This window comes from Pipistrellus kuhlii, unplaced genomic scaffold (assembly GCF_014108245.1).
Source record: "Pipistrellus kuhlii isolate mPipKuh1 unplaced genomic scaffold, mPipKuh1.p scaffold_m20_p_17, whole genome shotgun sequence".
Classification (NCBI taxonomy): Eukaryota; Metazoa; Chordata; class Mammalia; order Chiroptera; family Vespertilionidae; genus Pipistrellus; species Pipistrellus kuhlii.
Window position 1 is genome coordinate 3,811,479 of NW_023425482.1, and position 21,587 is coordinate 3,833,065.

The 21,587-nt window shown below is 42.8% G+C and overlaps 3 protein-coding genes across 3 annotated transcripts in view; all 3 read right to left on the minus strand.

Annotated features, from left to right (window-relative positions):
* The window catches only part of TDRD12 (tudor domain containing 12), a 117,803-nt gene extending 106,544 nt beyond the window's left edge, over positions 1–11,259 (minus strand). The window contains exons 1-4 of the mRNA XM_045582895.1: positions 11,248–11,259; positions 5,071–5,266; positions 4,794–4,828; positions 967–1,125 (exon numbers count right to left, since the gene is read on the minus strand). Of these exons, the coding sequence (XP_045438851.1) occupies positions 967–1,125; positions 4,794–4,828; positions 5,071–5,266; positions 11,248–11,259 (402 nt within the window). The remainder of the gene's footprint in view (positions 1–966; positions 1,126–4,793; positions 4,829–5,070; positions 5,267–11,247) is intronic.
* Positions 11,260–14,627: 3,368 nt separating this feature from the next.
* Positions 14,628–15,139, minus strand: LOC118720697 (60S ribosomal protein L39-like). Its single transcript, XM_036440933.2, has one exon. The coding sequence runs from the start codon at positions 14,918–14,920 to the stop codon at positions 14,765–14,767; it is 156 nt and encodes a 51-aa protein (XP_036296826.1). The 5' UTR covers positions 14,921–15,139; the 3' UTR covers positions 14,628–14,764.
* A 299-nt stretch (positions 15,140–15,438) lies between these two features.
* Positions 15,439–21,308, minus strand: NUDT19 (nudix hydrolase 19). The gene is made up of 3 exons (XM_036440914.2): positions 20,440–21,308; positions 17,281–17,488; positions 15,439–15,954 (listed from the first exon to the last, which is right to left on the minus strand). The coding sequence occupies exons 1-3, from the start codon at positions 21,139–21,141 to the stop codon at positions 15,749–15,751; spliced, it is 1,116 nt and encodes a 371-aa protein (XP_036296807.1). The 5' UTR covers positions 21,142–21,308; the 3' UTR covers positions 15,439–15,748.
* Between the last annotated feature and the right edge of the window lie 279 nt (positions 21,309–21,587).

Consider the following 21,587-nt stretch of genomic DNA (forward strand, 5'->3'; position numbering starts at 1 on the left):
ACCTTTCTCTGGGCGAAATCTGACCTTTCTGTGAGAAGGTGCAGAGCTCATCCAAGTCTGCGTATTCATGCTGCTTGAAACCTGGTGTTTGTGGGTTCGCAGCTGGTCTCTGGCTGTTGTAGTTGTAGAGTCCCAGGAGCATCTGATTCTTCCCAATTGAAGGTAAGACTCAGCTTCTGATCAAAGCCACTCTCTCCTTCAAATGGTGTGGTCTCTGTGGCAGAGCCAGTCGCTCCGGGAGAGATTTCAGCAGCAGTGGAGGCTGACCAGTTCAGCAGTCCCCAACAGTCCCTTGGAATATAGTTGTCCCTCACTCACAAATAGACACTACCCGCACATCCACACACTCTCCTTTCATTCTCTCATTCATATACTATCTTGCAGCCTGCCTTCTCATTGCAGCCATTTTAAGGAATTAAAATTGTTTATAATTTTTCTCATAAAGAGTTTATAAATCTTTTCCTATCATGCTATTTAAAAAATTCAAACTTTTCTGAGAAATAACTGATCTATAGACAGAATCAGATAACAGGATTTGGAATTGAGGCTACAAGAAAGCAAGGAAGAACAATGATTTAGGGTAAGAAAAATAAAGGAGCATGAATTGACCAAAGTCATGGGCAAACTACAAGGGAAGCGTCAACCCTAGACTGCAAACCCCCATATCCTCTTTGCTGAGGTGCCAACACCTGTGATAAATCTAGAATAATACCTCTGGTCTCAAGAGGGTGGACCCAATGCCTGAATTTACAGTCCATCTCCTGTTGCCCCATATGACCCTATACAACTGCCATGTTCCATGATTAACCTGTGCAACCAAAAGAACTTAACAAAAGAACTTAACACAAGGCAATGATTACAAGCCACAGAATACTTTAAAATCTTTTATCATCTTAGTTGCCAAAATATTCTATATTTTGAGAAGTATTTCAAGAGATGGTGCTTAAAGCACATTTAGATACATACCTGCCCTTCTTCCAACATTAATGGTTTTATTTTGATATCTTGACGCATGCTATTATAGAAGTCATTCATGGCACTATTTAGTTCTTGGTAGTCAGCTTCATGATCTAAAAGGGGACTATTCCCTTTTATAATAACCCAGAAGCAACCTAGATCTTCAATCTGTAAAATTTTAAGACAAACAAAATAATGCATGATTTTAAAGTAGAACCGCAAAATAATAAAACTTAGAATCACAATGACTGTTTCTAATTTAAGTGATCTAACAAATTCTTGATAAGCACCTCTTTTAAATAGTCAGACCAAAGATAAAAGACCCTCAATATACATGCATATCAAATCATCATGTTGTATGCCTTAAACTTATACAATGTTACAGTTAATTGCCTTTCAATAAAGCTAGGAAAAAAAGATAAAAGACACAAAAATAAAATCTAAAACATGTCACCAATAATATGTAATTCTTTATTATGTATTATGACTCAAAAAGCAGAGATCAATATCCTTGAGCTCCTGTATTTTGAAAATATCCATAATAAAATGTAAAAGTAAGGTTCAGGCAATGTTTTTAGTATCCTATGTCTTTCATAAGAAAGAGAGGAAATACCCCAGCTGATATGCTCACTGGTTGAGCAGTGACCTATGAACCCAGAGGTATTGGTTCGATTCCTGGTCAGGGCTCATGCCTGATTGTGGGCTTGATCCCCAGTAGGGGCGTGTAGAAAGCAGCTGACCAATGATTCTCATCATTGATTTTCTATCTCTTTCTCTTTCTCTCTTTTTTCCTTCCTCTCTAAAATCAATAAAAATATATTATTTTTAAAAAGTAAGAAGGAAATATACATTCTGCTCATGTCCAAAGAAATAAATGAAGGTAGATAACAAAACCAAATACAAATTATTACCTATAGAGGAAGCCAGAAATGGGATACAAAAGAACAGAGATGAAAGTCATATTTCTTTGAATGTATCTTGTTATCTTAGAAACTAAGATTTTCACTATTAAAGATGCAAATATAAAATGAAAAATTAAATTTGAATTGAAAGTAATAGGAAGTTATTTATGTAGTTATCTTATGTGTCTATTTCCTAAACCTTCCTCCTAAAAGAGCCTAAAAGCAATGACATTCCAAGATTTGGCTTCTAGGTACCCAGTGGCAGGAATACAGGTGTTTGAATTAATCTTCTTTCTACATTTACATGCAGCTTTCTCGGGAACTCTCCCCAGTCCAGGTGGTGCAGAGAAGCTACAAACTCAAGTCGAAAGCCACAGTCTGTGGCTAGAGGAGCCAGAGAACAGAGTATGGACCTGCCAGAGCAGCTATAATTAAGGCGAGAAATTCTGAAGAGCCACAGAGGGAAAGCCCTAAGGTCTGCATCAGAAAACCCTCAACCCTTGGCAGAATTGCGAAGATAAGACTCCAAGGAGTCCAGAGAAAAGCAGCATTGGAAAGTTGAAAGAAACAGTTTTACTAGTAAAGCTGCTGCTCATGAGAACTGTAGAACTCTCAGCGCACGGACTTGTCTCAACCTCTGCACTAAGAGGCCACCCAAACTCTGGTGTGCCTGCCAGAATTTATTGTTTGTTCTGGCCAACACCTGACAAATGCCGTTGACTTCCTTTACTAAAGGGCTTACAGTTGTGAATCCTTCCCATCCCTTTGAAATATGTGTAACCCCAGAACCAGTTCAATTATAAACACTTGTCCTGTTTATAATTAGATGCTGAATTGTTTTTCAAGAATAACCTAAGTCATGTAACCAAAGCAAGCTCACAGGAGAGAATTTTGACCTTCTATAATACCCAGAACTGCACTGGAATGTGTTCTCAGTGGGTAGAGCATCGGCCCATGCACCAAAGAGACGCAGGTTCGATTCCTGGTCAAGGGCACATACCTGGGTTGCTGGTTCAATACCTGGCCCCAGTTGGGGTATGTGCAGGAAGCAACCAAACTGTCTCTCACATGTCAATGCTTCTGCCTCTCTCCTCCCACCCCACCCCACTTCCACTCTTTAAAAATCAATGGAAAAAAATATCCTCGGTAAGGATATTTTAACCCAAATAAGTAAGTAAATAGCAGGCAGAATCAAAGTCCCCAAGTATCCAAAGAGCTGGGACTTGAATGGAATTGGATCACCAGGATCCTTTATTTTTGTTAATCCTCACCTGAGGATATTTTTCCCACTGATTTTTATAGAGTGGAAAGGATGGAGGGAGGCGAGAGACACACATTAATTGGTTTTCTCCTGCACATGCCCCAAGCAGGGCCAGGGATCAAACCTGTAACCTATGTACATGCCCTTGACCAGAAATTGAACCCACAACCCTTCAGTGTACTGGCTGCACTCTATCCACTGACAACACCAGCCAGAGCTCCTGCCTTTTTAGAGCCGAATAATATTCCATTGAATGTATCTTCCAAATTTTGCTTGCCTATTCATCACCTGATGGACATGTGAGGAAAAATATTTCATCCATGTAAAAGCTAACTTAATCTGGAAAACAACAACCGGTACTTACTAGTACACTACACTTGGGGAAAATAAATTCTCCTATATTGTCTAAATAATTTGCTCAGTGTGAGCACGGTCAGAGCAGGAAGTTGGGGGCAGACCAAAGCTAAGGGGGTAGATAAAAAGGTTCCTGAATCCAATTAAAAGAGAGAGGTTCCTAGGAGTTTAGCAGATGGATCTGAAACCCTTAAAAGTCTCAGAGCAAATCCTGTCAGAAACAGCTACTTCAAATGTTTATGAATCTCAATTCATATAAAATAACATGACATAAAATAGGAATGTAGTTTGGGTTTTTTTTAATCCCATCATTTGCTATGGCCCTCTCTTCTGCCCACTGAAATGTAATTTTTAAAAAACTATAACAGCCAAAACCGGTTTGGCTCAGTAGATAGAGCTTCGGCCTGTGGACTGAAAAGTCCCAGGTTCAATGCTGGTACCTTGGTTGCTGGCACATCCCCAGTAGGGAATATGTAAGAGGTAGCTGATCGAAGATTCTCTCTCATCGATGTTTCTCTCTATCCCTCTCTCTTCCTCTTTATAGAAAACCAATAAAATAATTTTTTTAAAAACCAACAAAAAAAACTACAACAACATAATTTATATTTCCTTTTTCCCAGGAACCAAAACCCACCCCTTTGCTCTGGTTTATAAACTCCTTCCTCCAAGGAACATGGTGAACACAGCACGCCTTCCCCAGTCTCTTGCATCGCCAAGGTACACTCACCTGACTCGAGGGCTGAGAAACTGCAGCTGCCGCCAACTCAGCAGGCCTCACCCGGGGTGAGCCCCCACCGGGACGCGAACCCCCACCCGCATCCCAGCTCCAAGGGTGCAGGCCCCGAGGCGTGAGGGTCACCAGTGGCCGCCAGAGCAGCGGTGCAAGCGGGCAGGAGTCACACAAATGGAGGCCAAACGCAAGTGTGAGGGGTTGGCTGGGAAGAGGGTTACCGGTCACCCCGTCCCTGTCCAACGGAGGTAGTGACCCTGGAGAGGGCCCATGTCGGGAGTTGGTCAGGGTCCCCGTATCCACCGGCCTGGGCGTGCAGAGGCGCTCCACCAGCGCGGACGCGGGGTGTGTGGGGGAACAGTCCGGCCCACACCCCAAGATTCTGGATTATAAATACTGGCCGCGCCCACTCACCGGAATTTCGGGAAAATGGCGAATAACTCTCATGCTATGTCCTAAACAGTGCACGGGACTCCTTAGAGAGCCCAGGGCCACAGCCGGCACCCCCACCCGGGTCGGACACCGCGTCCCCCCAGAAGCCTGCGGGGGAGCGGAGGGGCCCCGCCCGCTCGGGCTCCGTGCCTCTCACCTTCAGCACCTGGACCTCCAGCATCTTCCCAGCGCCTCACCGCGCCCCGCCGGCTCGCCCCGGGACCGTAACGCCGTCACGGCCGCGCCCCTTTCCGGGTCTCCGCCTCGCGTCGCTCGGAGTAAACTTGGGGGACAAAAGCGGAGTCTCTGAGTGCCCGCCTCCGCCCTCCGCGGGGGTCGCGCCTCCTCAGACTCCGCGCGCCCCGCTCCGGACCCCCCTGCCGCCCGCCACCTCAGCCCGCAGCCCCGGCCGCCACGCACCTCAGGCGACGCACTTGGTCCTCCGACCCCGACGCCGCAGGCGCGCTTGGGGCTCCCGCTCCGGCCCCGCCGCCGCCTCCCGCCGCCCGCGCCTCGAGACCCAGAAACCACGTGGTGCGCCAACGGCGCGCACAACGGCAGGTGGCGCACGACGCTGTGCCCCGCGCCCACGTCCAGCGGAGGGGGCGGGGCCGGACGCAGGGGGCGGGGCTGCTCGCCCGGAAGGGTCAGACCTCACGCGGTTCAGGGGTCACGGAGCTTCACGGGTCTAGGGACTCCTTCATTCACCGAGGGGCAGAGTGGCCGCTTGAGGGCCGGATTAGTTCACGGCTGCCTGCCAGGAGGCCCCCTGACTCCCTCTTAGCCATCCTTCACCGCCCATCCGTGGGATGAGAGTCAGGACTAGCCACGGATGCCTGGTACCTAGGAGCCTGCAGGCAGCATCACCCCACTTCCTCTCCTCCTTCTGAAAGGTCCTCCTTCCTGAGTTTTGTCCCACCTGACCCTCCACCGTCAGGATATCCCAGTTTAGTCATCAAGGGTCACAAACTACAGCCTCATGAACCAGGTTCTTTCCCAGATGTGTGGGGAGTTTTTTGTTTGTTTGTTTGTTTGTTTGTTTGTTGCTGTTAGGGCACCAGAGTTCTCAAGCTTTGAAAACTTAGAAGCCTGAAAATGGGGACTCAGAGAAGGGGGTCTCAGAATTAGATGAGATCACACTATATGAAACTAAGGACACCCAAGAAGCACTCAGCTTCTATTACTACCTCAGGAATAACCCAACAAACATTTGAATAAGCCAACAAACAAGGAAAAAAAATGGAAGAACATTTCTTAAATATTGAAGGAGCCATAGATTTTTTTAAAAAAAAAGTGATGAGCCTAAGTGGTTTTGCAGATGAATTATTTAATATTTTCATTGTGAAAAAACAAACAAACAAAAAAAATTCTTAAGTACTAGTGCTGGAATCAACAAGAAGGCAACAGACTGCACCACTTCAGAAAGAGCATGTCAGTTGTGGGGTTATATATTTGGGAAACAGAATGTTCACATAAGCATCCAATTTGAAAAGTAAACATGATTTCACAAGATCAGGCAAACCAAGTTTGTTGTCTCAGGCAGGAGAGCTGGAAAGGAGAGGTGTGCTGACTTCGTTAGGAGGAAAAAGGCTGCAACCTAAGTGAAGCTCACCTACTGCTGAACTGGGCTAACCAGGCCTACTCCCAACTGTCACCTGGCAGGGCCAAGTCACCTGGCAGGGCCAAGTCACTCGAAAGCTCCAGACCTTGTCAAAAAGAAATGAGAAATCACCAGATCCGATTTAAATGGGAGATTCCAGAGACAGCTCCCAATCTCTAAAGATGCAGAATATAGCCTTCTCCCAGCTTTTAGTGTAGATCAGTGTTTGTTTGTTTTTTCTTTTGATTAGAACCCATGCTATAATGTGGTGCTTCCCAAACTTTTCCACAACACAGCTCACAGAAAATGGAAATATTTAGACCTCACACAGGGATGAAGAGTCAAGATTGTTGAAATGGGAGCTCACTACCCTGGGGCTCCAGTCACCTAGTCATCTCCTTAAGGCTAAAGGGGGTCAGTATATGTTCCTATAACTAGTCCCCTTACCCCCAACAAGTAGTGGGAAGCATTTTTAAAGAAATTACTCTGATGATATAACCCTGGTAAATATAACACCCAATATAAGAGCACCCAAATAAATAAATATTTATTTATTTATTTTAAAAATTCTGGAGGACATTAAGGGAAAGATCAACCACAATGCAGGCATAGGAGGGGATTTTAACACCCCACTGACTTCACTGGATAGATCTTCCAGGCAAAAAATTAACAAGGAAACAGTGACTCTGCCCTAACTGGTTTGACTCAGTGGATAGAGCCTCAGCCTGTGGACTGAAAGGTCCCAGGTTCAATTCCAGTCAAGGGCATGTACCTTGGTTATGGTCACATCCCCAGTAGGAGGCATGCAGGTGGCAGCTAATCCATGTTTCTGGCTCATTGATGTTTCTTAACTTCCTCTCCATTCCTCTCTGTAAAAAATCAATAAAATATATATTTTTTAAAAGAAGGAAACAGTGACTAAAGCAGTCATTCTAAACCTTTCTAATGCTACAACCCTTTAATACAGTTTCTCATGTTGTCATGACCCCCAACCATAAAATTATTTTTGTTGCTACTTCATAACTGTAATTTTGCTACTGTTATGAATCATAATGTAAATATCTGTATTTTCTGATGGTCTTAGGCTCTACAGCAGTGGTTCTCAAACTGAATTCTCAACCTGTGAATATTGTACCAGCCTTACATCCCTGGAATAAATTCCATTTGGTCATGGGGTATGATTTTTTTGTTAATATATTGTTGGATTTGATTTGCTAATATTTTATTGAGGATTTTAGCATCTATGTTCATCAAGTGATTTTGGCTTGTAATTCTCTTTATCTGGTTTTGGAATTAGGATAATGCTGGCCTTATAAAAAGAATTTAAAAGTGTTCTTTCCTCTTGGATTTTTTTGAATAGTTTGAGAAGTGTGGGTATTAGTTCTTCTTTGAATGTTTGGTAAAACTCCCCTGTGAAGGCATCCAGACACGGGCTTTTGTATGCTGGGAATTTTTTTTATTACTGTTTCTATTTTATCAGTTATTATTGGCCTAGTCAGGTTTTCTGATACTTCCTGATTCAGTTTCAGGAGATTGTATTTTTTCTATGAAATTTGTTCATGTCATCCAAATTATCCAGCTTGTTGGCATTTAATTGTTCTCAACCACAACTTACAGGTTGAGAACCACTGCTGTAGATCCTAAGACCATCGAAAAACATAGATATTTACATTACCATTCATAAACAATAACAAGATTACAGTTATGAAGTAGCAATGAAAATAATTTTATGGTTGGAGGTCACCACAACATGAGGAACTGTATTAAAAGGTTGTGGCATTAGAAAGGTTGAGAACCACTGCTCTAAAGAACACACTGAATCAGATGGGTTTAATTGATATTTATAGAACATTTCACCCCAAAGCTGCAGAATATATATTCTTCTCAAGTGCACATGGATCATTCACAAAGATAGACCACATTTTAGGACACAAAACAAGTCTCTGCAAATTCAAGAACATTGAAATCCTATCAAGCATTTTTCAGATCATAGTAGAATGACATTAGAAATCAACTACACTAAAAACACCCACAAACATTCAAACTCATGAAGGCTAAATAGCATGTTATTAAAACACTGAATGGAAAAACAAAAACAAAAACAAAACAACAACAACAACAAAAAACACTGAATGGGTTACCAATAAGATCAAGAAAAAAATAAAAAAACTTTTGGGAAACAAATGAAAATGAACACACAACTACCCAAAATCTCTGGGACACAGCAAAAGTAGTCTGAGAGGGAAGTTCATAGCACTACAGGCTATGAATAAGAAAATAAGAAAAAATAATTTTTAAAAAAAGACTATTTAGCCCTACAACTTGAAGAACTAGAAGGAGAACAATAAGAAAATCCCAGAGTAAGTAGAAGGAAGGAAATAATAAAGATTAAAGCAAAAATAAATGACATAAAGACTAATATATATATATATATATATTATAATATATATATATATTATAATATATATATATTATATATATATATTTTTTTTTTCTAAATCAGTGAAACCAAGAGCTGATTCTTTGAAAGGATAAATAAGATTGATGAACTATTAGCCAGACTCATCAAGAAACAAAGAGGACCCAATTAACTAAAATCAGAAACAAAAGTGAAGTAACCACTGACACAGAAATACAAAGGATTTACCCTAACCAGTTTGGCTCAGTGGATAGAGCATCGGCCTGCAGACTGAAAGATCCCAAGTTCAATTCTGGTCAAGGGCATGTTCCTTAGTTGCGGCCACAGTCCCAGTAGAAGGTGTGCAGGAGGCAGCTGCTTGATGTTTCTCTCTCATTGATGTTTCTAACTATCCCTCTCCCTTCCTCTCTGTAAAAAATCAATTAAAAAAATTTTTTAAAGAAATAAAAAGGATTTTAAGAAAATACTATGAACAGCTGAAGCCAGTTTGGCTCAGTGGATAGAGTGTCGGCCTGCGGACTGAAGAGTCCCGGGTTCGATTCCGGTCAAGGGCATGTGCCTTGGTTGAGGGCACATCCCCAGTGGGGGGGGTGCAAGAGGCAGCTGATCGATGATTCTCTCTCATTGATGTTTCTAACTATCTATCCCTCTTTCTTCCTCTCTGTAAAAAAACAATAAAATATATATTTTTAAATCAATAAAATATATTTAAAAAAAAGAAAGAAAGAAAATACTATGAACAACTATATGCCAACAAGCTGGACAATTTGGATGAAATGAACAAATTCATAGAAAAAATACTATCTCCCAAAACTGAATCAGGAAGAATCAGAAAACCTGACTAGGCCAATAACTGATGAAATAGAAGCAGTAATAAAAAAAATTTCTAGCTGAAATCGGTTTGGCTCAGTGGATAGATATATTTTACTGATTTTTTACAGAGAGAGGAAGGGAGAAAGATAGAGAGCTAGAAACGTCGATAAGAGAGAAACATCGGCCAGCTGCCTCCTGCATACACCCCACCAGGGATGTGCCCGCAAACAATGTACATGCCCTTGACTGGAATCGAACCTGGGACCCTTCAGTCCGCAGACTGACGCTCTACCACTGAGCCAAACCGGCTTCGGCAATAAAATATATATTTTTTTTAATTCCCAGCATACAAAAGCCCGTGTCTGGATGCCTTCACAGGGGAGTTTTACCAAACATTCAAAGAAGAACTAATACCCACACTTCTCAAACTACAAATTCAAAAAAATCCAAGAGGAAAGAACACTTCCAAGTTCTTTTTATGAGGCCAGCATTATCCTAATTCCAAAACCAGATAAAGACACTAAAAGAAGGAGAATTACAAACCAAAATCACTTGATGAACATAGATGCTAAAATCCTCAATAAAATATTAGCAAATCAGATCCAGCAATATATATATATTTTTTTTTAATATATTTTATTGATTTTCCACAGAGAGGAAGGGAGAAGGATAGAGAGCTAGAAACGTCGATGACAGAGAAACATCGACCAGCGGCCTCCTGCACACCCCCTACCGGGGACGTGCCTGCAACTAAGGTACATGCCCTAGACCGGAACCGAACCTGGGACCTTTCAGTCCGCAGGCCGACGCTCTGTCCACTGAGCCAAACTGGTTTCGGCACCAGCAATATATATTTTTTTTAAATCATACTCCATGACCAAATGGGATTTATTCCAGGGATGCAATGCTGGTACAATATTCACAAATCAATAAATGTGATACATCACATAAACAAACTGAAGGACAAAAATCACATGATACATCACATATTAATAGACACAGAAAAAGCATTTGACAAAATCCAACACCCATTTTTGATTAAAAAAAAAAAATCAACAAATTGGGAATAGAGGGAGCATATCTCAACATCGTAAAGACCATATATGACAAACCTACAGAGAACATGACACTCAATGGGCAAAAACTAAAACCATTTCCAAGACAGGGATGTCCACTCTCAACACACCTGTTTGACAAAGTACTGGAAGTCCTAGTCACAATGATCAGACAAGAAGAAATAAAAGGCATCCAAATTGGAAAGGAGGAAGTAAAACTCTCATTATTTGCAGAAGACATAATATTATACATAGAAAACCTTAAAGACTCTACCAAAAACCTAGATTTAATAAATTAATTTGGAAATGTAGCATAATACAAAATCAACACCCAAAAAATTGAGAGTTTTTTTATACACCAACTACAGGCCCAGTGCACAAAATTCTTCCACTGGTAGTTTCCCTAGTGGCTTCTGGCTGCTGGTCGGGTACTCTCTCTCTTCCCCCTGCCACCTGCCCCCGACCTCGCCACTGCTGCTGGTTGCTGCCTGTGGGGCCTGATCACTCCGCCAATCACCCTACTCTGCCCGGCTTCCAGGCACTGAATGAGCCGGGCAGCAGCCTCACTCCCTTACACCACTGCTGGTCACCTGCATAAGGCCCCTACTCAGCTCACTCAGAGCCTGGGAGCCCGGTGGTGGTGTGGCCATCGGATCAGCGGGGCAATCGCCCCACCTGGTGACCAGTGGCTCACACCTGCCTTGGCCTGGTGCAGCCCACTCACCTGCTCCACCATTCTGCCCCAAGCCCACTCTCATCGTGCAGCGCCTCCACTGCTGGCCACTGCCTATGCCACATCACCAACACCTGCCATGTTCCACGCTGCTCCCTGGTGGTCAGGGAGCACAGCACATCATAGCAAGTGATCAAACTCCCGGCAGAACTCCCAGTCAAGGGAACAATTTGCACATTAGACTTTTATTATATAGAATAATGAATTATCAGAAAGAGAAACTAAAACAAAACAAAAACATTGCAACATTTATCATTGCAACAAAAAATTAAGATACTTAGGAATGAACTTAACAAAGGAGGTAAAAGACTTGTACTCAGAAAACTACAGGGCGGCCGAAACCGGTTTGGCTCAGTGGATGGAGCATCGGCCTGCAGACTCAAGGGTCCCAGGTTCGATTCCGGTCAAGGGCATGTACCTTGGTTGCGGGCATATCCCCGGTGGGGGGTGTGCAGGAGGCGGCTGGTTGATGTTTCTCTCATCGATGTTTTTAGCTCTCTATCCCTCTTCTTTCCTCTCTGTGAAAAATCAATAAAATATATTTTTTTTAAAAGAAAGAAAAAGAAAACTACAGGGCATTGAAAAAAAGAGAAGGTATAAACAAATGGAAGAATATCCCATGTTCATGGATTGTTAGAATAAACATCATTAAAATGTCTATACTACCCAAGGCAATCTATAGATTGAATGCAATCCCTATTAAAATACTAATGGCATATTTCATAGATCTAGAACGAATACTCCAAAAATGTATATGGAACTAGAAAAAGACCCCAAATACTAGTAGCTGCAGCAATCTTGAGAAAGAAGAACAAAGTTGGGAGAATCCAAGATGGCTGCTCGGGTAGGCAACTAGCCGCAGCCGCACACAACAATTTCAACAAAATACAACTAAAACATAAAATGGACATTACCCAGAACTACAGGAAAGTCGAATGACTGGAAATTCTACAACAAGAAGCAAGGAGAAAACCAGAAGGAAGCGCGGAGGAGCTGTAAAAGCCCAAGGTACGGAGACACGCGGCGCGCGCGGAGAGTACAGAGCTGGAGAGGAGGGAGGCCGAGTGCCTGGCTGGGGGTCCCAAGCGGGAAGGAGAGAAAAGCTCCGACTGTGCTGGGCCCAGCTCCAACTGCTCTGAAGCCCAGTTCTAGGCCAGACCCCGGGGACCCAGGCTCATCCATAGGGAGCCGGGCTGTAAGGCGGGACTCTGGGGAAGCGGTGAAAGGAGGTCCCGGAGGCGCGCACACTGCGCGCAGAGAAGGGCCAGCCGGCTGTGCCATGGGATTGCCCTGACGGAAAGGAGACAGGGGCTCCAGACTGCTCTGAACGCCACCTCCAACTCCACTTCCAACTGAACTGAACCCCAATACCGGACTCATTGGGGGAGAGCATAGACAGTTTGGCAGCAGGCGAAAATCGAGGGCACCTTTCTCTCAGAGGCGCTCGCAACAAGTACTGAAGGACCCTGAGTCTCAGGAGTCGCATAGGGCGGGGCTGACGGAAGCCAAGGCTGTAGGCTCCACCCTGAAACCCCGCCCCATCAGGAAAGCTGCCTGCAAAAATGCCTAAACCAAATAGATCACACACGAAAGAAATGGAGGACAAAAAGCGACTGGATATAGAGTTCAAAACCACACTTATAAGGTTGTTCAAGAATCTCCTAGAAAAGGCCGATAAAATAAACAAGACCTATGAGGATATGAAAAGGGATCAACTAGAAATAATAAGGGATCAACAAGAAATAAAGAATACATTGTCTGAAATAAAAAATATTTCATGGAGTCCTAAAAACAGAATGGAAGATCGCAAGAAGCAAGTCAAAGATTTGGAACATAAAGAGTCAAAAGACACTCCTCCGCAGACGCAAGAAGGCCAGAGAATCCAGAAAGTTGAAGATAATGTAAGAAACCTCTGGGACAACTTCAAGCGAACCAACATCAGAATTATGGGGGTCCCAGAAGATGAGAGAGAGCAAGATATCTAAAACATACTGAAAGAAATAGTGACAGAAAACTTTCCCCACCAGGTGAAAGAATTAGACTTACAAGTCCAGGAAGCGCACAGAACTCCAAACAAAAGGAATCCAAAGAGGACCACACCAAGACAAATCATAATTAAGATTCCAAGAGCAAAAGACAAAAAGAGAATATTAAAAGAAGCAAGAGCAAAGAAGGTAGTTACCTATAAAAGAGCACCTATACGATTGTCAGCTGATTTCTCAACAGAAACCATGCAGGCCAGAAGGGAATGGCAAGAAATATTCAAGGTGATGAATAGCAAGAACTTACAGCCAAAGATAATCTATCCAGCAAAGCTATCACTCAGATTCGAAGGTCAGATAAAGAGCTTCACTAATAAAAAAAAGCTAAAGGAGTTCATCACCACCAAACCAGAATTATATGAATTGCTGAAGGGGGTTCTTTAAGAAGAGAAAGTAAATAAAGATAAAAATTATGAACAACAAATACATAACTATCAACAAGTAAATCTAAAAACCAAGGAAACTAAAAAAAAAATCTCAGGAACAATATTAACTGTTGAATATAATAGAATCAGAGGTATGGAAGGGGAGTGAACTGTTTATTCTTGGGGAAAAGGGGAGAGGGGGATGTGGGAAGAGACTGAACATAAACTGTGCACCTATGGATGAGGACAATGGGGGGTGGGGAAAGGGCAGAGGGTGGGGTGAGAAGGGAACATTTGTAATAATATGAACAATAAAAATTTATTTAAAAATAAATAAATAAAATAAATAAAATCTAAAAAAAAAAAAAAAGATCAACAAAGTTGGAAGAATCACAATATCAGATTTCAAGTTATACTATACAAAGCCACCATAATCAAAACAGCTTGGTACTGGCACAAGAACAGGCATATAAATCAATGGAACTGAACAAAGACCCCAGAAATTAACCCAAATCATTACACTCAATTAATATCTGACAAAAGAGGCATGAGCATACAATGGAGTCAAGACAGTCTCTTCAATAGATGGTGAAAAGACCAACCAGCTAGGTCTTTCCCATCTTTAATCAACAAATATTATTCCCCTTAGGAGAAGGTGGAAAAGTTACCCATATTAAAAATACTAAAAATAAACATTAATAAACACCATTAAATGTTAATTCTACATCTCGCTAACCTGTTTCATTAACTAGAACTCCAGAGTAAAAATAGTTATAGCTTTTGACATGGCATCATATTTCTCTAAAATATTAATTAAGACAGATTCCCAATTTGGTAAACCTAATAAATAATTTAATGCCATTTGGTTTTCAACAGAATTGTATCTTTATTTTTTTAAAAAAAGATCTCACACATTTATTACTGAACCATCCTACTATTGCGGGGGGGGGGGGGGGAATCAAGAGAGTAAAATCACAAGTCCATTAATTCTCCAATTTAAATGCTCCAACTGTCCAGACAGTAGCATCTTTTCAATCATTTAAAGGTGTAGGCAACCTGGATACAGCATAAATATGTGAGTCATCTCTCATGAGTGAGTTCTCATAGACCCAGTTTGGTTCTTCTCCAATGTCTCCTCTTCGAGTTGTACCTGATTTTATTACCAGTTTTCATCGGAATCCATTGGGGAATGGGCCGATTCTGCTTTTGTTTCTTGGCCAGGAACATCTTGATCCTGAAAGTCTTGTGGGAAGACATGGTGAAGGAGAGGCGAACACAGGCACCTCGATGGTGATGGTGGAGAAAGAGAGAGCCAGAACTGTATTTTTATCATCAACCTAAAGACTAACAAAGTAACAATGTCCTAGCTGGTTTGGCTCAGGGGATAGAGCTTCAACCTGCAGACTAAAGGGTCCCTCATTTGACTCCATTCAAGGGCTCAATCCCCAGCCCAGTGTGGGTGGGCAGCAGGCAGCCAATCAATGATTCTCTCTCATCATTGTTTCTTTCTCTCTCTCCCTCTCCTTTCCTTTCTGAAATCAATAAAAAAAAAATAGTTTTTACTCTCTATCCCTCTCCCTTCCTCTCTGTAAAAAACCAATAAAATATATTAGAAATATGTATTTTAAAAAATAATGACAATTTCACTAAAAGGTTAAATAAGTCTATTATTCATCATGTAATCAGACACCCTTAAATTAATTCTAGCAGACAGTCTAAGGAATTCATGGATCAATCTCCTAAGCACATCAAAGAAAGTGCTAATACACTGGACATTTAAAAAACAATGGCAGTAGAACAGTTTATTTAAACTTTTAATAATAAAACAATACCGAAGTGAAAACCCTTGTGAAATTTTTCTTCTCATTTTAGTAAAAATATCATTAATACTTTATACTTGCGTGACACTGTAAAGTTTAGATAAAATATACAAGAGAGCTCCATAATACACTTAAAATATAAAACATTGTACTATAACTTTTTCAGTATAGGCACAAAGTTCCTTTAAGTTCCAAGCAAGTCTATTTATCCTTCATTACTTATTAGGACAACTTCAAGTAGGCCAGCTTACAAGTAAACAATGCACTACAAATGGCTCTTACTTATTACATAAGTCTTGGGATAAACATGTTTATACTTTGACTGAACAGTCACATGAATACTATAAACATGGCGACTGTACATCACTATGCGGTGAAATTTCTTGCCTTCCTTCATGATTTCTTCAGTCTTTTTTTCAGTGGACAAATTATTTTCTAAGAAGTTTGAATCTTCTAAGTACAGCTCATCTCCTGAAAAATATTTTAATTCACAGTGTTATTTTCATACATATATATTCCAATATATATATTTTTTTCATATATATTTATTCCAATATATAGTGACATATAAATCAGTTTTTTTAATCTGTTTCATGTGCTTAGAACTAAGATAATAAATAACCCTAATTTTATCAGTTATCTCAATTTCTTTCGTGTGTGTGTGTGTGTGTGTGTGTGTGTGTGTGTGTTTAGGGCTAAAACTTTGTTTTGAACTCTTTCTTGTGTTTTTAATACCTACCGTATTTTTCAGACCATAAGACGCACTTTTTTTCCCCCAGAAGTGGGGGGGGAAAGTCCCTGCGTCTTATGGTCCAAATATAGCCTACACATATACTTTTAAAAAAAAAGTTTTTTTACTTGCCCGGCTCTGTGTGGTCTCTGTGTGCTTGCCCGGCTCTAAAATGGTTCTAAATGCTGCTGTTTACTTTACAGGGTTGATTACATATGTTTATGACTGTGATGTTGGGTTTTAATGCACATAAAATATTTTAGGACACTATTTGTTTCAGAATCTTTTTTTCTTCATTTCCCTTCTCTAAAAACTGGTGCGTCTTATGGTCCGGTGCGTCTTATGGTCCAAAAAATACGGTACATTCCCTAGCTTCCCATTCCCCAGCCAAAAACTTTCTTTGGGCACATGAATATCTATGACTGATACTTTTTCATCATAAATTATAACTTTTATATAGTTCATGACTCTCTTTATTATGGTCAATATTAATATTGGCCTTGTCCATACATATTTTTGTGTCTCAATGTGTAATGCTATAATAATTTTAAAATCAGAAAAAATTTCATTTATACATTAATATTGCTAAATTCTCCCACAGAAGGATGAGTAATAAATAGTATCACTATTGTGAGAACTGAGACAGGTAGCCATAAATAAGACAGGTCACAAGCCCAATGCTAAACTGTCACAAAACCTCCATCTTATATTTGCCCAACAACTGACTACCAACAAACTCCCTAATTCAAATAAGATGACAGTTTACAAGTTCTCATGATTCAAAATTAAAATGTAAAAAAGTGAAATAACATGAAAGAACTTTGTCAATGTCTAGGAAATATAGTTACATAAATGTGTATGTGTATATATAAAGTAACTTATTCAGAACTCCAGGTTATAATAAATACTATGGATATTTTATAGACTTTGATCTTATTTCATTAATACTTCTGTAGTGTATAAAACAGACTATAAATCGTGTCCTCTCTTTTGGGCAATACTGCCAATATAGCCCAGTGAATTAAATACGAATACTAATTAAAGTATTGAAACTTCACTGATTTTACCTGGTAAAAGTGAGATTTGCCCATCAGCAGTTAATAACATGATCGGCATCCATCTTTCTACCCCTTCTAATTCATGATCCAAACAAAACTTGTGCAGTTCCAAGAGAGAGGCAAAGTTTTCCAGTCTTCTTATTTCATAGAACTGCGGGGGTGCCAACCAAATTTCTTTTGATATGAAACTTTCAGTTGCCTCTGACGGAGATGACCACTGGGGAAGACAAAGGTATGGTTTCCTAAGGTTTATTTCATAAACAATACAAGATTTGAGATTGTTAGATCAGTACCTAATGTCTCATTGAATATATAAAATTAATTCATTAATGTGCCTTGCTAGATTACTTGGAGACAACATGAAAAGGTTTGATAAAGAAAGCTGTGTTGATCCCCTTAAGAGTTTATTATTGGAATACTGACCCTGAGAACTAGTAAATAAACCAGCATAGATCACCAGGGTTGAGAGTCATTCAGCATAAAGGGCAGGTGATACTGAGAAGGCAAAGCAGTTCCGGTCTAAGAAGACTGTGAAGTGTAAACTCATGGCAGCAAACTGAGAATTTATAATAGTATCCATTTGTTTCTCCCATAAATAGGTGCTTTGGCCAGGCCCGGAGGACGTGGTAGTGACAAGACAAAGCTCTCTCAGGCGCTGGGGGGTCTCCAGAAACCAAAATGGAACATGATATGTACCTCATGTCATAATGGGGGTAAAAAGTAAGAAGCAGTAGGAGCTTTCAAGGAAGGTCCCAGGAATGTAATAAAAGCAGGGCATCAATCAGCCAGTGTTTGCCCATTTAACTTATGTTGTCTCAGTGCAATGACTTACCCTCTTCCGGAGCCCTCCTTCCATACACATTTGCACAAAACGAGCTGCTGACTCAATGAATATGGAATAACCCCAATAGGTCTTTCTTTAACTAGCTTACAAAATATCCACTTATGCTGGGGAAAACTGATTCCCACGCCCAAACCCAGGGAGTTGACATTGATTTCTGCCTTGGATAACTATAGGCCAAAGGTTCACAAGCTCGTATATGCTTCAAGATCCCCTAAGAAGCTTGTTAAAACTTCAGTCTCTAAGGCCCAGAAATCTGTTCAGCAAGAACCCCAGATTATTCTGAAGTTGGCTACATTTTGTAAACCAACCTAGGACCTCAAAGGACCACCCAATCAAGTTATTTACAAAGCATTCTGCTTTGTCAGTTCTATGTGAGTTCAATGACATTAATCAAGATGAAGGGTTAAACAATAAGCATGGACCCACTTAATCCAACCTGTTCCGGTTAGTTCAAACCATAGGTTAAAAGAATTTACCTTTTATTGGTTACTTGCTACTAGTAAAACATTGCTCAAATACTTTGTTTCCACTAGGCTTTGAACCTCAGCAGTGTTGATACTTTAGACCAGATAACTCTTTGTCCTGGGAGGTGGTCCTGTGCACTAAAGGATGTTTAGTAGCATACCTAGGCTCCACCCAGTAAAAGCCCCCAGAAGTCCCTGAGTTGCGACAACTAAAAATGTTTCAGACATTGACAAATGTACCTGGGTGTGGGGAAGACAAATCCCCTATTGAGAACCACTAGACTAGACCAGGGTAAGAATTATTTATTGGAACCTCCTCTTCTATATTACCTTCCCCCAACATAATGCAAAAAATAGGTAAGTAGACAAAGTCTATAAAATCACAGTTTTGAACACTGAAAAATGAAGAATTGTATGTGAGGAAAGAAAAACAAATTAGGTGGACTCAGTAAAGTTCCAAGAGTGGCCAAGGCTTCTTTCCTAAAGGTAATCCCCAGACCACAGCACCAAGAGGGGAAGCTAATGTGTAGGTTTTCACTGACTTGAAGAGACAAGGACCAGAGTTTGGAAAGACAAATACAGAGGAGAATTGGGAAGGCAATGTACCTGAGGGGAGGGATCCACACAAGGTAAACCTCCTGAAATATGTACAGGGAGCTCTGGAGTCTTCACTAAACAGTAATCAACATATGCATAAAGTGAAACCACATGACACTGGAGAACAAATTTTAAGAAAACAACAATTACCTGAGAGCTTTAAGACCAACAATTCCAGGGCTCACCTTAGGCCAGAAGTATTTCAAATTCCCTCAACCCCTGTGGAGAGATCTCATTGAATTTACAGTTATCCATTCAGTAGACCCCCAGGGGGCACACATTAAAAGTGAAGCTATTAGCCCTAGAATAGACTACCATAGACCCACCCTAAGACCACTTAAAGTAACAAACTTCAAAAGGATCAAGTTAATTTGCAAGAGCTTAAGTTCCTGCCAAGAAAACTTCAACAATCCTTAAAGGAATATGACAAAATCCAGTACCCAACTCAAAATCACAATTCCCAACATTCAACCAAAAATTGCAATACCCACTGCAAAACAGTACCCATAACTAGAGGAAAAATCTGTCAACAGAAACAGACCCCAAATACTACAGAGATAATGAAAATAGCAGAAAAGGACCTTAAAACCATTGTACAGCCCTAACTAGTTTGGCTCAGTGGATAGAGCAGTGGATAGAGCGACGGCCTGCGGACTGAAAGGTTCCCAGGTTCAATTCTGGTCAAGGGCATGTACCTTGGTTGCAGGCACATCCCCAGTGGGGAGTGTGCAGGAAGCAGCTGATCCATGTTTCTAACTCTCTTATCCCTCTCCCTTCCTCTCTGTAAAAAATCAATTAAAAATATACATATTTTTTTTTAATCACGTGAAACCCAGACCCGGCCTCGCCGCCTCCCCACCACACCCCACCCCAATTGGGCTAGATCCAGACCTGGCCAGTCCTATCCTTGTCAAGCCTTATAGAACTGAAAAAAGACAACCATTCGCTGAAAATTTAAGCATTCCTCTCTTAGTTCAGTATTTGATGGAACCAGTAAATACGGGAAGACCTAAAAGACACTATCGAGAAATCTAACCTAATTGTCAATTTTTACAAACACTCCCTCAAACAGCAGAATATTCATTTTAGAAGCAAAGGACACAACCCACCAAAATAGGCCCTGTATGTGGCTATCAAGCAAGTCTCAATGACCTTTAAAAGGAAACGGAATTAGCTGAAACCGGTTTGGCTCGGTGGATAGAGCGTGGCCTGCGGACTAAGAGGTCCCAGGTTCGATTCTGGTCAAGGGGGAGGACGCCCTACCTGGCTGCCCACCACCTCATCCAGGTCCGGGAAGACGGGCGGCGGGTCGCGCAGGCAGCACAGGAAGAAGGCCGTGTCGAAGCGGCGGCCGCCGGGCCGGATGAAGGGCGTGAGCCAGGCGCCCCAGGCGTGCAGCGCCCAGATGTCGGGGGTGCAGTCCAGCCGCGCGCACAGGCGCAGGAAGTGGCGCGGGTCGCGGCGGACGCGGGCGCGCCAGGCGGCCAGGTCGGCGGGCGGCGGGAGGGCGCGGCCGGGCGCGGGCGCGGCGGGCGGCGGGGCGGCGCGGGGCCGCAGCAGCAGCACGCCCGCCTCCTCGAAGGTCTCGCGGATGGCGCAGATGCGGAAGGCCACGTCGTCCGGCAGCCCCTCGCGGTCCTCCGCGGCGGCCGGCAGCACCGGGAAGGCGGCGGGCGAGGGCGGCGCGGGGCCCAGGCCGAAGCGCGGCGGCCCGTGGTGCGGCGCGAAGAGGCGCAGCCACTCGTCTGAGCGGTCCGCCGCGTCCACCACGCCGCCCGGGAAGACGTGCGCCCCGGGCATGAAGCTTTGCCGCGGGGAGCGCTGCAGCAGCAGCAGCCGGAAGCCCTCGGCCGGCGGCGGCGGCAGCGGCGGCGCCCCGGGGCCTGGCTGCGCCCAGCCCGCCGCCAGCACCAGGGTGGCTGCCCGCCGCCAGTTGCTGGAGCCGGAGCGCAGGTAACCGCTCATGGTGTCCGGCGCTCCGGGACCCCCTGGGGCCGCCCGCGATCGTCCCGGGCCTGAGGATGGAGGCCTGTGTCTCCGAGGTCGAACCGCCACCGCCGGCTCCTGGAACCGGCTGGTGAGGCTTGGCTGGTGCCTTCCAGGGGGAGAGGCGTGGTGCGGCCGCCAGCAAGCGCCGCCTCCAGAGCCCTGTCCCCACCCAGGCCACTCTCTGAGGACGAGGGCTGTCACCGCCGCATTAAAGGAGAGCCACGCAGCCCTCACAAGGGACACTGGACCAAAAGCAGGAATGCTTCTGGGCCGTGACCTGCCGGCATAAAAGTGTGATACACACCCAGGCCAGTGATGTGACCCAAAAGGGGACCTGGCCCTGAGTGGGCCAGTCGGTAGTTTGTGGAAAAAATTCACAACACAAGTCCTGGTAAATTTTAGAGGACATTTATTAAAGCTGG